The 16,230-nt window shown below is 45.1% G+C and overlaps 1 protein-coding gene and 1 pseudogene across 1 annotated transcript; one reads left to right on the top strand and one right to left on the bottom strand.

Moving 5' to 3' along the window:
- Window positions 1-3,221: 3,221 nt before the first annotated feature.
- On the bottom strand, window positions 3,222-12,095 carry LOC106989066 (olfactory receptor 10H3-like; annotated as a pseudogene).
- Window positions 12,096-12,150: 55 nt separating this feature from the next.
- LOC128314649 (olfactory receptor 10H4-like) lies at window positions 12,151-13,411 on the top strand. The gene has a single exon (XM_053217767.1). It carries the CDS (start codon window positions 12,195-12,197, stop codon window positions 13,200-13,202), a length of 1,008 nt encoding a protein of 335 aa, XP_053073742.1. The 5' UTR covers window positions 12,151-12,194; the 3' UTR covers window positions 13,203-13,411.
- The last annotated feature ends 2,819 nt before the right edge of the window (window positions 13,412-16,230 follow it).

Here is a 16,230-nt window from a genome sequence, read left to right as displayed (position 1 = left end):
CCTCAGCCCTCCAGATGCCGGTAGCATCCCTCCCTCCCCATGAGCTGCGACAACAAAAGGGCCTCTGGGCATGTGCAAATACTTCAGGGGGACAGAATCAGTCCCAATCAACAATAGTGACCTAGAAGCTGCAAAGGTCACTAGGCTGAGTGAGGAACCCAGGACCCAGCAGGGGCAACCCGAGAAAAGTCCCATCAGCTCCCAAGGCTAAGAGCCTGTCTTACCACCTTTCTCCCCAGTCCTGTTCCCACCCCCAACCGGGGCTTGCTCCCCACAACTGCCTAAATATTGCCACCTACCCTGTCCCTCCTGGTCCCCCTCGTGCTGGGCTGCCTCTTCCAGGAAGCAGCCAGCAGGGGAGGACAGAAGACGCTCTCTTGGGTTATTCTGTCAGCAGCACACAGGGGCAGGTGTGGGGCCAGACCTCTGGGCTCCTGGAACTGATGCTGCGTGCTTTATCCCTGCTGCAACTTCCCATCCTGCTGCTCCCCAGGGCCTCCTTGGGACACCAATCTGGAAGGCTGTCCTCAGGGTCTGGAGAGGCCAAGAGGATCATCAGAGGGCCTCTGGGGACCTGCAGCCTCTACTCCTCCCTCCAACTCCCCAACGCAACCAAGACTCCCTGCTGTCTCTGTCTGCCCTAAGCTCCAGTCCCTACTGAGGACTAGGAGCTCCCAGTCTTGGGGGAAACAGGGCTGGAGTAGATGCCCTCAATCCCTTAGGGTCAGGGCAGGGACAGGAGGAAGGCAGGAGCTGGAGCAGCCCAGAGTGGAAATCCACTGGGAATCCAGTGGGAATCCAGGGCTCTGCCCTGGGGTCAAGGCAGCTGGAGGGCTTCCCACAATAAGGGTAATTTAGAGCTGGGTCATAGGGAGCGATTTCTCCTTGTCAATAGAAGTGTTCACTGTCTCCTGGACACTCTGGATCACCACACCTCACCTCATGGTCAAGTTCTACCCTTTCCTTGTCATCCTGGTGATCCAAGCCTGAGAGTCCACATCAACATAAGCCTCTCTGTGATATAATCAAGCAAATATTTGGTCTCCTGTGTTGTCCTTGTTTATTGACCACCGAGGAGAGTCTTGTATGCTCACGAGGTGACTGGTAGCTGTGGGTTTAACATTATATCACATCTTCTGCCTCCAACTCAAACATCTGGCCTCACCTTTGAGTAGTAGTTTAGATCCACAGAAAGCCCCCTTCCTGGATCCTCAGACCTATGGTTTCCCAATCCCCAGAATGGGAGTCAGACAGACCTCAATCTCCATGTGACCCTTTCCTTCACATGTTGTGTGACCTCCACCAACTGTTCTCATCTGCATAAAGGGGGTACCCATACCCTTGACCTCTCTTTGTGCATCTTGAGATAGCACTGTGCCTACAACAAATCCCTCAAATAGATTCTTCCAAACTCAGGAATGAGAAATTGATGCTTATGGAAAGTAATGTGGGGAAAAAGGGAAAAGACTTTCCATAAGCTGTCAGAAAGCAAAACCCTTTTAACATGCCTTATGTTCTTATCTAAGCACTGATCCCCCTCCCCTTTCTCTCTCTTTTCCTCCCTATTCCTCTCCCCCTCTCTTCCTCTCTCACTCTCCCTTCCCTTTCCTTTCCTCATGTGAAAATTACCCTGCTACCAACTTTCTTCTCATTCTTCATTCCTTTCCCAGATTTGGCCCCATATCCAATTTTATTCAAGTGTCTGTTCAGATCAATTTAAAGGATTCCTATGCCACTACTTATCTCTCTGTATCTCTTTCTGTCTCTCTCTCTCTCCAGGTCACCTTCTGAACCCAATTTGACATAGAAAACCTCCCTTAGAATCTATCCCTTCCAAGCCAGCGAGAAATTATACATAGTAACTCATCTTCTTAGATACTAAAAGTTTAATTTATTTTGTGCATTTGTTATAATTTAAAAGACAGTAGTATAAACCATTGGTAAAGTGCTGGATGAAATGCTGAGTCATATATAATTACTCTGCTTAATTTTCTTTATCCTTATGTTGGAGGAGGGTAAAATCTTCCCTTGCATGAACATTCAAGAAGACCTTGTGCGTCACTGCCCAGACATATCCATGTGATGCCCCCCACCTGCCCATAAGAAGATAACACATTCTTAGGCAGAGTAATGGGAAGGAGTTCATCACATGGGGTCAAGAACAAGAGATCATGATCACTAGATCCCATGCAAGAGGGGTGTAAAAAATTGGGGAAAAACAAATACCCAGCATGTATCCAACACCCAACGATATGTATATTTTCATTTATTTGAGTTTCACCTATGAGTGAAAACATATGGTATCTGTCTTTCTCTGACTGACTTATTTCACTTAGCATAATACCATCCAGTTCCATCCACGTTGCTGCAAATGGCAGGATTTCATTCTTTTTTTTTAATGTTTATTTATTTTTGAGAGAGGGAGAGACAGAGTGCAAGCTGGGGAGGGGCAGAGAGAGAGAGGGAGACACAGAATCTGAAGCAGTCTCCAGGCTCCGAGCTGTCCGCACAGAGCCCGATGCAGGGCTCAAACTCACGAACCATGAGATCATGACCTGAGCCAAAGTTAGACGCTCAACCAACTGAGCCACCCAGGCGCCCCAGGATTTCACTCTTTCTCATTGCCAAGTAATATTCCATTGTATACATAAACCACATCTTCTTTATCCATTCATCAGTTGATGGACCTTTAGGCCCTTTCCATAATTTGGCTATTGTTGAAAGCACTGGCATAAACCTTGGGGGACCTGTGCCCCTATGCATCAGCACTCCTGTATCCTTTGGGTACATTCTAGTAGTGCTATTGCTGGGTTGTAGGGTAGTTCTATTTTTAATTTTTTGAGTAACCTCCACACTGCTTTTCAGAGAGGCTGCACCAGTTTGCATTCCCACCAACAGTGCAAGAGGGTTCCCTTTTCTCCACATCCTCACCAGCATCTGTTGTTTCCTGAGTTGTTAATTTTAGCCACTCTGACTGGTGTGAGGTGGTATCTCACTGTGGTTTTGATTTGTATTTCCCTGATGATGAGTGATATCTTACCTCAGTCCTATGAAAACAGAAGTTATTATCCCCAGCTCTTCTCCCATATTTCCTCATGAGCAAACGGCTATCAGGAGCTTAGGGGACTGAATTTTCTCTGGAAGCTTTTCTTTATGGCATTCTTAAGCTCCTTATTCCTGAGGCTGAAAATTATTGGGCTAAGAAAGGAGGTAAAGACTATCTAGGTGGTGGCCTTCAGGGTGTTATTGTCCATAGAATGGAGGCCCTTGAGCTTGAGGTAAATAATAGAGGCAAAGTCGTAGTGCACAATGACCATAGTGAGGTGACACACACATGTAGAAGGTCTCAGCTGAGTAGATCCTCAGTATGGCGGCCACGATGAAGACATAGGAGAAGACGATGAGGAATAAACAGCCCATCAGAGCTGAGACACACACCAGGATCACAGCCAAGGTGATGGAGGATGTCTCCTTCCCACAGGCCAACTTTCGAAGGGAAAGCACATGGCAGGCAAAATGGTGGATCACATTAGACCCACAGAAGGTGAGGTGAAAAACTATCAGGGTCACCATCATCCCCATGACTGAACCACCAGCCCAGCACCAGGGGCAGCTGTGGGGACTCATGAGCACATTGTAGCACAGGGGGTGGCAGATGGCTATGTAGCAGTCATAGCCCATGATCATGAACAGAAAGGACTGCTCTGTGTCCTCACATCACTTTGCCCTCATTATTCATTCACATTCATATAGTAAAGAAATGTTATTCAACACTTATTTCATATGGAAATATTATAGGTGATGGGATCCAGCTATACCCAAGAACTAGGTCTCTGCTCTCTCTTTTCATGGTCCAGTGAAAGAATCTGTCATATAACCAAAGATGACAGCACAGAATGGTCAGAGATGTGATGAAGGCAGCCTAGGGATCTGAAGAAGCTGGCATGGGTCACAGATCCAACCTGGGATTTAGAGACTTTGGCAATTGGTGATGTCTACATTGAGATATGAGGGAGTGTAAGTATGATTCAGGCAAGGCAGGTAGGTGGAAGATGGGTTTCCTGACAGTATAGCATGTGCAAAGGTTCAGGGTGACAGAGGCATGGTGCATTTGGGGACAATCGTTGTCTAGCACAGCCCAGAGAGTTGGAGGTGCCTAGGGGAATTCTGGAATGTGAAGGCAGATAGGTGGGTAGGGCAAGATCATGCAAGACCATGGCGTCCACTTAAAGAGTTTGTTCCAAGGAAAGTGAGGAACTCTAAATACTCTCTAAATACATATAGAAAAGATGGAAAGCCTGGATGGCTCAGTTGGTTAAGCATCTGACTTTGGCTCAGGTCATGATCTCACGGTTCGTGGATTCAAGCCCCGCAATCTGGCTTTGTGCTGACGGCTCAGAACCTGGTGCCTGCTTTGGATTCTGTGTCTCCCTCTCTCTCTGCCCCTCCTAACACTCACACTCTGTGTCTCCCTTTCTCTCTCTCTCAAAAATGAATAAACATTAAAAAAAAATTTAAATACGCAGAAAAGATGTGTATGGTAATTGAGTATGTCAACATATTTGTAGATGTTTCCACTTGGGGGTCCTATGACGTCTACTACATGTTCCTTCGTGGATTAATACTTACATGTTGTGTTGGATCTGAAGCTAGCAGTGTAAATGCTGAGTCATAGGGGATACCTATGTTCAGCTTGAATAGATTCTGCCAAATGGATTTCCAAAGTAATTATACCAAGAGGTACATTTTAAGCCCATGCACCATGGTCAGATTCCTGTTTGTAGGGAGTCCCCCTGGCTACTGTGAGGGAAGCAGGCTGCTGAGGGCCAGCAGGGTGGGTAGACGCAGGAAGAGATGGGCAGAGGTGTGCGTGGGCATCCTGGACTGGGTTGAATGGCAGACTGGAGGTTGATTTCAGAGGCAGAATGGACTGTGTTGCTGATTGGACAGAGGGACACAGGAAGTGAGCTGTTTCTACGCCTAACACTTAAGACCGAATGGGTGAGTTCTTCCCACAACAATGAACAATTCTTCAGCTTCCCAGACACCAACCTGCAGTCCCATAATTCAGTTCACTTCTGACACGAACTACCTGGAGATGCCAGTGACAAGTTTTCAGTGTTCAGGGTACCTGCACTTTTGTCTGGTGGGACTTCACAGTTGGGGTTTCTAAATTCCCCCCTTTCATTTTGGATACTTTGCTGGAATGACTCACAGAAATCAGGAAAATGCAACACTTACTCTTCCCAGTTTACTATAAAAGACACAAGTCAGGAAAGCCAGGTGAAACAGGTGCATCAGGCAAGGTGTGGAGGAAGGACCGAGGACCTTCCATGCCCTCTCCGGACACACCACCCTCCTAGCACCTCCACGTGTTGACAAATGGGAAGGTCTCTGATTCCCATTGCTTAGGGAGTTTTTGTGGAGGTTTTGTTACACAGACATGATTGATTAAATCATTGGTCCTTGGAGATTGAATATCAATCCATAGCCCCTCTCCCCACCTGGAAGTCCCAGCTCTCTGATCTCACCTTGGCCGTTCAGGGGAGCAGCCTCCTTCCTAGACTATCCAGGAGCCCCCAACCACCACGCATCTCCTTAGCATGCAAAATCCAGTATCATCACTCCTGAGACAAGGGCTTTAGGAGCTGTGTGTCATGAAGTGGACAAAGACCAAATGTGTTATTATAGCCCAAGGATGCACGTACTAATGGAGATGTTCTGGCTCGGATCACCAGGACAACAGGGATAGGGTAGAACTTGACCAGTGGGGGGAGGTGGGGCTATCCAGTGTGACCAGGAGACACTGAAAACTTCTATTGACCAAAGGAAATCAGTCCCCAAGACCCAGCTCTAAATTACCCTTATTCTGGGACACCCTCCAGCTGCCCTGACCCCAGAGCAGAGCTCTGGATTCCCACTGTGAGCTGCACCAGCTCCTGCTTTCCCTCTGACTCTTCCTTGACCCTAAGGGACTGAGGGCATCTACTCCAGCCCTGTTTCCCCCAAGACTGGGAGCTCCTAGTCCTCAGCAAGGACTGGGGCTCTCAGGGCAGACAGAGACAGCAGGGAGTCTTGGTTGTGTTGGGGAGTTGGAGGAAGGAGTAGGGGCTGCACATCCCCAGAGATCCTCTGATGATCCTCTTGGCCACTCCAGACCCTGAGGAGGCCCTGGGGAACAGCCTGCTGGGAAGCTGCAGCAGGGATAAAGCACACAGCATCAGTTCCAGGAGCCCAGAGGTCTGGCCTCACACCTGCCCCTGTGTGCTGCTGACAGAATAACACAGGAGAGTGTCTTCTTCCCTGCCCTGCTGGCTGCTTCCTGGAAGAGGCAGCCCAGCACGAGGGGGACCAGGAGGGACAGGGTAGGTGGCAATAATGGGACATTTGTTGGGAACAAGACTCAGACAGTGGATGGGAACCGGGCCTGGTTGAAGGGTTGTAAGACAGATTCTCAGCTCTGGACACCTGCCAGGGGGGCTTCTCAGGGTGCCCATGCTGGGTCCTGGGCTTTTCACTCAGCCTAGTGCAAATGGCACTACAGAGGCCATGAGTTTGGAATGTGACCAACTGGTGCATCTGGTACAGACTGATGACAGGAAAGCAGCTCAGAGGACAGGGAAGATATCAGCATCAGGGATAACCCCCCATGTTAGGTAAACATGGAGCCTTTTCCATGAATCCTCTGGACCTTCTGAAGATAGTTCTCTGCTTACTCCCATTTTTCAGCTGGGGAGAGGAGGCTCAGGGCTAGAACGTTCTTTCTCAGACACACATACCAAAGCTGGGGCTTGAACCCTGGCCCTGATGACTGCACACCTGGGGTGCGTTTCAGACAGTTCTCTCTGGAAGCCAGAGTGCAGTGGGAGTAGAGGAGGGGCCTGGGGCAGTGAGCAGTGCAGGGAGGGAGGTGGAGCCATGCATATGGATAGGAGGAGAGCACACAGACAGCTATTTAGCAGGGGGAGAGGGTGCTGAGTGATGGGGGTTGAGGCACAGAAGGGGGCTGACACGGGTGTCCCGGTTCCTGGTCTGGGGAGGGGGGAAGGCTGCATGGTCAGAAGGCTTTATTTCCAGCTCACCAGCCCAGGCTTCCTCACTCTGGGAAAGTCCCTCCCTGTCCTGCTGGTTCCGTGTCCTCTAGGCTCCAGGCTGACCCCTATTGTGGGGGATCCTTTGGAACAACACATCAGTAAGACCAGGGGGTGCAATTATGGCTGGGTTCTGCCCCAGAGCCGAGGGTGTCAGGAGCTGTGGGCGACATCGAGGCTCAAGTTATTCATAAAAACATTTTTGTTTTGTTTTATGGTGGATGTCAGGTGCAGAGGTTTGAGTCAATGACATTTCTGGGTCGCTGCGCTTGACAAGCATTGGTTTTCATCACGTCCTTCTCTTATTTTGCTCACATTCCCTTTCGACCACCTGTTCCCTCCAGTGTCAACAACCCTTCTCCCATACTAAAGGTATGCGCTTTGATTTGCATGTGCTCTTGTACATGCGTACTGTCTTCTCTGTGCATATATGTGCTGTGAATTATTTGTATCCTTTTAAATTTCATAGAAAAATTTTTACTTTTTGATTTTATAGAAAAATTATAAGTTTGCAGGAAAACACATACTTCCTCTCTCCCTCACACAGTTTCCTCTTTTACCTCTTGGAATAGTGTATTTGTTCCTGGTGAGCCAATATGGCTACATTATTACTAACTAGAGCCCACAGGATACATTAGGGTTCACTGTCTGTGTCGTGGGTTCTGTGGATTCTGACAGATGCATAATGGCATGTATCCACCTTTACAGCATCCTACAGAATAGTGTCAGCTGCTCTATTTTTAATATGCCGAAATGTTATTATGCTGGAGCGTTCGTCTGCTTTTTGCTTCACTCATTCAACACATTTTATGGGTTCATTTATGCTGCTGTGCGTGCATCGATCTCCTGGCTGGGGCTGCAGGGTTTGCATCCAGCCCATGGGTCCTGCCCCCTTCCAAAGAATGGACAAGCAGGCTTTCCAGTTCCCCACTAAAAGCAGTGCTACAGAAACCCCCTCTGACATGCTCCCCTGTAAATGCCTTTGAGCAATCGCGATAGATGTTCAGGAGCACATGTGCTGGGGCACAGAGTGTGTGCACTCCTCATTTCCACTATTCTGCGCTCTCACAGGCCGTGCACAAGGGTTGCATTCTCCCCAAAACTTATCAACACCAGGGAGCTTCTAACTTGGGGCACTGAATAGATATACACTGAATTTCCACTGCATTTTCCTTCCTTTGTCTCTCTCTGTCCCTCTCTCTCTTTTTTCTTATTAGCATGTTTTTATTTGCCTGTGCTACACCCTCTGTAAGTTCTCTGCTCAAACCTTTGCTCATTTTTCTTCCTTTTCCCTCTGCTTATTTCTGTATGGAGCTTTTGCTTGTTGTAGATGTAACTGGTTTCTTGTTTATTCTAGATCGTATTCCTTGGTCCTTTTTGCACAATGAACATGATTTTTCTCACCTTTCTGTCTCCATTAACTGGATCCAGAATATTTTCTGTTGGACAAAAATGCTTCTTGTTGATGTCGTTGTATCTTTCAAAATCATGTAAGGTTTGTGCTTCTGGAGTTTGTTTAAAAAGTCCTTCTTGGGATGCCTGGGTAGCTCAGTCGGCTGAGTGTCTAACTTTTGATTTTAGCTCAGGGCATGATCCCAGGGCCATTGGATCAAGACCCGGCCAAGCTCCACACTGAGCTTGGAGCCTGCTTCAGATTCTCTGTCTCTGGCTTTTCCCCTCTCCCCTGCTCACTCTCTCTCTCTCTCAAAACCAAAAACAAACACAAAACAAAAGAAGATCCCCACTCCTAGTTCAAGAAAATTATTCTCCTCCACCTTCTTCTATTAACTTCATAGCATCATGTTTCATATTTATGTCAGAAACCCAATTGGATTCCACCCATGCATGTGTTTATAGGCAGAAATTCACATTTACTTTGCTTCTAAATGGGACGGATTTTCTCACCACAAACTCTTACACAATCCATCTTTTTCCATTGATTTGTGTCCCACCTTTATCATATATCAAGTTTTGCATCACACTGGGGTACTTTCTGAGGTGTGCAGCCAACTTGATCGGTGTTGGTGTCTGTTCCAGGGTCACACTTGAAATTGACAATGATGTGTATAATGTCTATAATGCGTCTTCCCCTGCCAGGGCATTTCTCTCCTAGTTAATCCATTTTAATGGTGCAATTGTAAATGGCACTGATTCCTTGATATCTCTTTCTGCTGCTTCATTATTGGTGAACAGAAACACAGTCAATGTTTGTACATTGATTTTATATCCTGCAACTTTGCTGAATTCACGTATCAGCTCTAGCAGTTTTTTGGTGGCGTCATTTGGATTTTCCTTGTGGAGCATCATTCGTCTGTGAAGAGTGAAAGTTTGACCTCTTCCTGACAATTTGGATGACTTTTATTACTTTTGTTGCCTGACTGCTGAGGCTAAAACTTCCAACATTATGTTGAACAACAGTGGTGAGAATGGACATCTGTGTTGTGTTCCTGATCTCAGGGGGAAAGCTCTCAGGTTTTCGCCACTGAGGATGATACTAACAGTGGGCTTTTCATATATGGCTTTTATGATGTTAAGGGATGCTCCTTCTATTCCTGCTTTCTTGAGGGTTTTTATCAAGAAAGAATGCTGTATTTTGTCAAATGCTTTTTCTGCATCTATTTAAAAGATCATAGGGTTCTTATCCTTTCTTTTATTAATGTGGTGTATCACATTGATTGATTTGTGAATATTGAACCAGGCCTGCAGCCCAGGAATAAATCCCACTTGATTGTGGTGAAAAATTCTTTTAATGTACTGTTGACTTCGATTTGCTAGTATCTTGTTGAGAATTTTTGCATCCAGATTCATCAGGGATATTGGCCTGTAATTCTCCTTTTTAGGAGGGTCTTTGTCTGGGTTTGGAATCAAGGTAATGCTGGGTTCATAGAATGAATTTGGAAGCTTTCCTTCCATTTCTATTTTTTGGAACAGTGTGAGAATAATAGGTGTTAACTCTGCTTTAAATGTCTGGTAGAATTCTCCTGGGAAGCCATCTGCCCCAGGACTCTTTTTTTTGGGGAGATTTTTGATTACTGATTCCATTTCTTTCCTGGCTGTGGGCCTGTTCATATTTTCCATTTCTTCCTGTTTGAGTTTTGGTGGTGCATGAGTTTCTAAGAATCTGTCCATTTCTTCCCAATTGTCCAGCTTGTTGGCATATAATTCTTCATAGTATTCCCATATATGTTTGTATTCCTGTGGCGTTGGTTGTGATGTCTCCTCTTTCATTTGTGATTTTATCTATTTGGGTCCTCTCTATTTTCTTTTTGAGAAGTCTGGTTAGGAGTTTATCAATTTTGCTTATTCTTTCAAAAAACCAGCTCTTAGTTTCATTGATCTGTTCTACTGGGTTTTTTTTTTTTATTCTATATCATTTATTTCTGTTCTAATCTTTATTATTTCCCTTTTTCTCCTGGCTTTGGGCTTTATTTGCTGCTCCTTTTCTAGCTCCTTTAGGTGTAAGGTTAAGTTGTGTATTTGGGACCTCTCTTGCTTCTTCAGACAGGCCTGAATTCCAGTGTATTTTCCTCTTAGGACTGTCTTTGCTGCATCCCAAAGGGCTTGGACTGTTGTGTTTTCATTTTCATTTGCTTCCATGTATTATTTTTTAGTTTTTTGATGTTTATTTATTTTTGAGAAAGAGGGAGAGACAGAGCGTGAGCAGAGGAGGGGCAGAGAGAGAGGGAGACACAGAATCCAAAGCAGACTCCAGGCTCTGAGCTGTCAGTACAGAGCTTGACGCAGGTCTTGAAATGAACTGCAAGATCATGACCTGAGCCGAAGTCCGATGTTTAACCAACTGAGCCACCCAGGTTCCCCTGCTTCCATGTGTTTTTAAATTTCTTCTTTAATTTCCTGGTTAACCCTTTCATTCCTTAGAAGGATGTTCTTTAACCTCCATATATCTGAGGGCTTTCCAAATTTTTTCTTGTGGTTGATTTCAAGTTCCTAGCATTGTGATCTGAAAATATGCATGGTATGATCTCAATCTTTTTGTACCTGGTCAGGGCTGATTTTTGCAAGAATGGTATAGTTTTGCACTGACTTTATTTTTCAGAAGGAACTTAAGGAAACTTTTATCAAATGTACAGTAGACTCACTATAGACATAATGTAGGTGTGTTGATGATGTAATCATTACCATATTCACTCATCCACCCAAGAGTGTAGATTGCCCTCCATATATTCAGATCACCTCCTACATTTTTACTAATGGTTAACATTTCTGAATTTGGATGTATTGCATGTGTTTCGTTAATTCCTAGATATTTTATAGCAAAAGTTTTCAAAGTGTGATATGAGGACCCTGGGGTCCTGGAGACCCTTTCTGGGGGAACATCACTTCCTTACTTTTCCATTTTTCATCATATGCTTCAACTAAAACAACATGTTGCCACAGGCTGAATGAAGAGGCAGGTATGACCATCAATTTGTTTCCCATCCAAGTTTGTTAAAATGTAAAAACAAACAAACAAACAAAAAACAGCAACTCTTCTCACCAAATGTTAATTTTGTAAACGTAGTTACTTTCTAAAAACATGTTACTTGTATTGACATTGAGCAGGTGACTATTCTTTTGAATGTGTGCATAATAAGTATTTTCAAAGAATCTCGGTGTTAACTTCTAATATGGTGAAAACGGAGAGTTGTACTGCACCCAAACAAGAACCCATCAGAGTCTCACATTTTCTTGAGTGTTAAGAAATCACCAGACCACAATGTTGGCGAGCCGTGTCTTTACAGTTTGTGTCACCGTTGGGAATGTTATCTTAGTTTTGCTTAAAGCTTATACTTTGAATGATTACTGCTGGAGTAATTCTGTGAGAAATACTGAGTGTTGCGAGCCGATCTTGTCTTCTGCAGACGGTGCTCTCTATTGCTGTGGTACCTTATGTCTTCATTCTTTACTTTTTCTGGGTGAAGGAGCATGTCTCTTTCCTTCCCATCCGTACATACCTTCTTTCTTTTTCTTATTTATAGCACTGCTCATGACTTTCAGTTCCATGCTAAAGAACAGCAGAACCAGTGAGTATCCGGGTCACTTTCCCAATCCTAACATACTGCGTCTATAGTCTCCCCATTTCATATATTGTTGTATACACTCATGATTGTCATGATGGTCACCTTCATTCCCCTTCTGATCTCACCAGATGCAGCACCCGTGCCTGGTCAGAACTATAGCATGGTGACTGAGTTCATCCTCGTGGGATTCTCTAACTTCCCACAGCATCTCCTGCCCACCTTCTTCCTGCTGTACCTGCTCATGTACCTGTTCACGCTGTTGGGGAACCTGCTCATCATGGCCACAGTCTGGAGCGAGCGCAGCCTGCACACGCCCATGTACCTCTTCCTGTGCGCCCTGTCCACCTCCGAGATTCTGTTCACCGTTGCCATCACCCCTCGCATGCTGGTTGACATGCTCTCCACCCACCACACCATCACCTGGACGGCCTGTGCCAGCCAGATGTTTTTCTCCTTCACGTTCGGCTTCACCCACTCCTTCCTGCTCATGATCATGGGCTACGACCGCTATGTGGCCATCTGCCACCCCCTGCGCTACAATGTGCTCATGAGCAACCGTAGCTGTGCCCGCCTTGTGTCCTTGTCCTGGGCTGGTGGCTCAGTCATGGGGATGATGGTGACCCTGATAGTTTTTCACCTCACCTTCTGTGGGTCTAATGTGATCCACCATTTTCTATGCCATGTGTTTTCCCTTTTGAAATTGGCCTGTGGGAATGAGAATTCCTCTGTCACCTTGGGTGTGATCCTGGTGTGTGTCTCAGCTCTGATGGGCTGTTTATTCCTCATCGTCCTCTCCTATGTCTTCATCGTGGCCGCCATATTGCGGATCCCCTCTGCTGAAGGCAGGCACAAGACCTTCTCCACATGTGTGTCCCACCTCACGGTGGTCATTGTGCACTACAGCTTTGCTTCCATTATCTACCTCAAGCCCAAGGGCCCCCATTCTATGGACAGTAATACCCTGATGGCCACCACCTATACAGTCTTCACTCCCTTTCTCAGTCCGATCATTTTCAGCCTCAGGAATAAGGAGCTCAAGAATGCCATAAAGAAAAGCTTCCAGAGAAAATTCAGTCCCCTAAGCTCCTGACAGCCAGTTTGGCGGTGAGGAAAATGACAGTAGGGTTGGGGATGATAAAGTCCATCTCCATAAGCCTGTTGTAGGGATTCTACATAAGAAAATATTGAGTAAGTATTGTTGAATGCATCTATAGGTGTTGGATACCTGCTAGGTATTCGTTTTTCTCCAATTTGTGTGCCTCCCTCTTGCATAGGATCTAGAGATCATGATCTCCTGTTCAAGACCCCATGTGATGAACTCCATCCCATTACTTCTGTCTACAAATGTGTTATGTACCTGTGGATGAGTTGGGGGGGCATCACATGGACGTGTCTGGGCACTGATGCCCATGGTTCTTCTCAAATGGAGAAGGAAGGAAAGACTTTCCCTTCATCACCATACGGCTGAACAAAAGTATGCATAATAATAAATGCCATCAGCTTTTCTTTCAGGCATGTGTCCAGTGTTTTATATACCCTTTAATATAAAAATGTACAAAAAGTAAATAAACTCTTTCTCTCCAAGAAGTTGGTTGACAGTGTATATAGTTCCTTCTGTCCTAGCAGAGGATAGACCCTAAGGGAGTTTTTCTACCTTGATCGGTGTTGAGTGAAGGATGTCAGAATGAGAAGTGAAGGGAAAGGGGGAGGGAGGGAGGGAGGGTGGGAGGAAGGGAGGGGAAGAGAATGAGGGGAGGAGACGGTTCAGTGCTTGGATAAGAACATACAGAATGTTTAAAGGGTGTTGCTTATGGAAACCCTTTTCTGTTTCTCCCCACATTACTTTCAATAAAACATCAATTTCTCATTCCTGTGTACTTACATCTATCTGCGGGCTCTGTTGGAGGACACAGTGCTATCTCAAGATAGCACAAAGAAAGGTCAAGGGTGTGGGTACCCCTTTTGGCAGATGAGAAATGTTGGTGAAGGTCACACAACATGTGAAGGAAGGGGTCACATGCAACTTTAGGTCTAACTTCCATGATAGGGTTTGGGAAATCATATGTCTGAGCATCCAGGAGGGGGTCTTCTGTTAATGTAAATTTCTTACTTAAGCTGTGGCCAGATATTTGAGCTGCAGGCAGAAGGTGTTTTATAATAATAAACCAAGGGAGGGCTGTTGCATATGAGTGCCTGCCATTTGCCAAACGTTGTGGAAAGGGTTTCCTATGCATTCACTCTTCTAAGTCTCAAAATAAATCATTATTTCTCCGCATTTAGATATGACCCACTTCTATTATTATTCACAATTTTGAAACACAGAAAATGCAAATCTGATAGATAATTTGTCCTGGGTCACACCACCTTGAAGGGGGGAAGCAGGAATCGATTACAATGTGCACGTGTGTGCAGTTGGTGAATAGGAACCCGCCTCTCTCAGGTGTCTACAGAGAGAAGTGAGGTCATGACTAGGAGGAGAAGGCTGTCATTAGAAGGAAGAGACCCCTTTCAGGGAAGGAGGGCAGGTGCAGCCCTAGGCACACACCCCTTTCACACAGCCAGAGGGAAACATGGACTCCAGAGGAGTTCATGAGACACTTTTGCTCATGAACACTGACAATGAGAGCTTGGAAAAACCATCCATGGCAATTTTGGGATTCCTTTCATCATTTTACTCATTATTGGTTTACTAACTAATGCCACCCCTCCCCATCAAGATGTCCTTATCTATGGTGCATTTGGGGACTATGTTCAGTTCACCAGGGAGAGTTGGAAGTCACTAAGAGGGTGCTGGAATGAGATGTAGATATGTGGGTAGGGCAAGAGCATGTGAGACCATGGTGTCCACTTAGAGAGTTTGTTCCAAGGGCAATGGGGAACTCTAAATACTCTTAAAATACATACACAAAAGAGCTGTGTGGTATTCCATTATGTGAACATATGCATAGACATTTCCATTTGGGGATCCTACAAATGGTGTTCTTATGACATCTACTACATGTCCTTTAGTGGATTAACACTTATGTGTTGTGTTGAGTCTGTAGCTAGAAGTGTAAAGGCCAAGTCATAAGGGATACTATGTTCAGGTTGAATAGATGTTGACAAAAGTTTACCAAAGTGGTTGTACCAAGTAGAAAAAATTTTTAATCAAATTCAAGTTAGTTAACATATAGTGTTTTGGATTCAGGAGTAGAATTTAGTGATTCGTTACTTACATACAACACCCAGCGCTCATCCCAGCAAGTGCCCATCTGCCCACCCACCTCCCCTCCAGCATCCTTCAGTTTGTTCTCTGCATTTAGGTCTCTTATGGTTTGCCTCCCTCCCTGTTTTTATCTTATTTTTCCTTTCCTTCCCCTATGTTCATCTGTTTTGTTTCTTAAATTCCGCATATAAGTGAAATCATACGATATTTCTTTTTCTCTGACTGACTTATTTCACTTAGTATAATACAGTAAACCTTGGATTGCGAGCATAATTCGTTCTGGAAACATGCTTGTAATCCAAAGCACTTGTCTATCAAAGCAAATTTCCCTATAAGAAATAATGGAAACTCAGATGATTTGTTCTGCAACCCCAAAATATTTATATAAAAATGATTACAATACTGTAATATAATACAAAATAATAAAGGAAATATAAAATATAAAGAAAAATAAACAAACTAACCTGCACTTACCTTTGAAAACCTTCATGGCTGGTGTGAAGGAGACAAGAGAGAGGAGGGTTATTGTATTGGACGACTTTCACGATCACTAATGGAATCACTGCTATCTATTGGCTCAGTGGAATCTTTTCCTGCATGGAGGCAATTGTATACACTTGCATGGATGTTGACTACAGCACAGTATTAATAAACTCTTGTCATATATTGTATTTAATGTAAACTGACAATAAGGCAGCAAAGGAAAGGGCCTCAATCTGCAGGCAGCCTGACCTAGAATGAAGCAAAGCATTCCTGAGCTTCCTCTTGTATGGAGAAGCAAAGGACTGTCCACAGGTGCTTTGAAGTGACAAAAAATACACCAGTGCCCATTGTAGGCATCTTCAAACATTCTGAAAAATCACTGATTTCTGCCAAATACTACAGCCTGAGACTGAGCATGGGAGATGATCAC

Source organism: Acinonyx jubatus, chromosome A2 (genome assembly GCF_027475565.1).
Source record: "Acinonyx jubatus isolate Ajub_Pintada_27869175 chromosome A2, VMU_Ajub_asm_v1.0, whole genome shotgun sequence".
Lineage (NCBI taxonomy): Eukaryota > Metazoa > Chordata > Mammalia > Carnivora > Felidae > Acinonyx > Acinonyx jubatus.
This window is presented reverse-complemented; position numbering and strand designations above follow the sequence as displayed.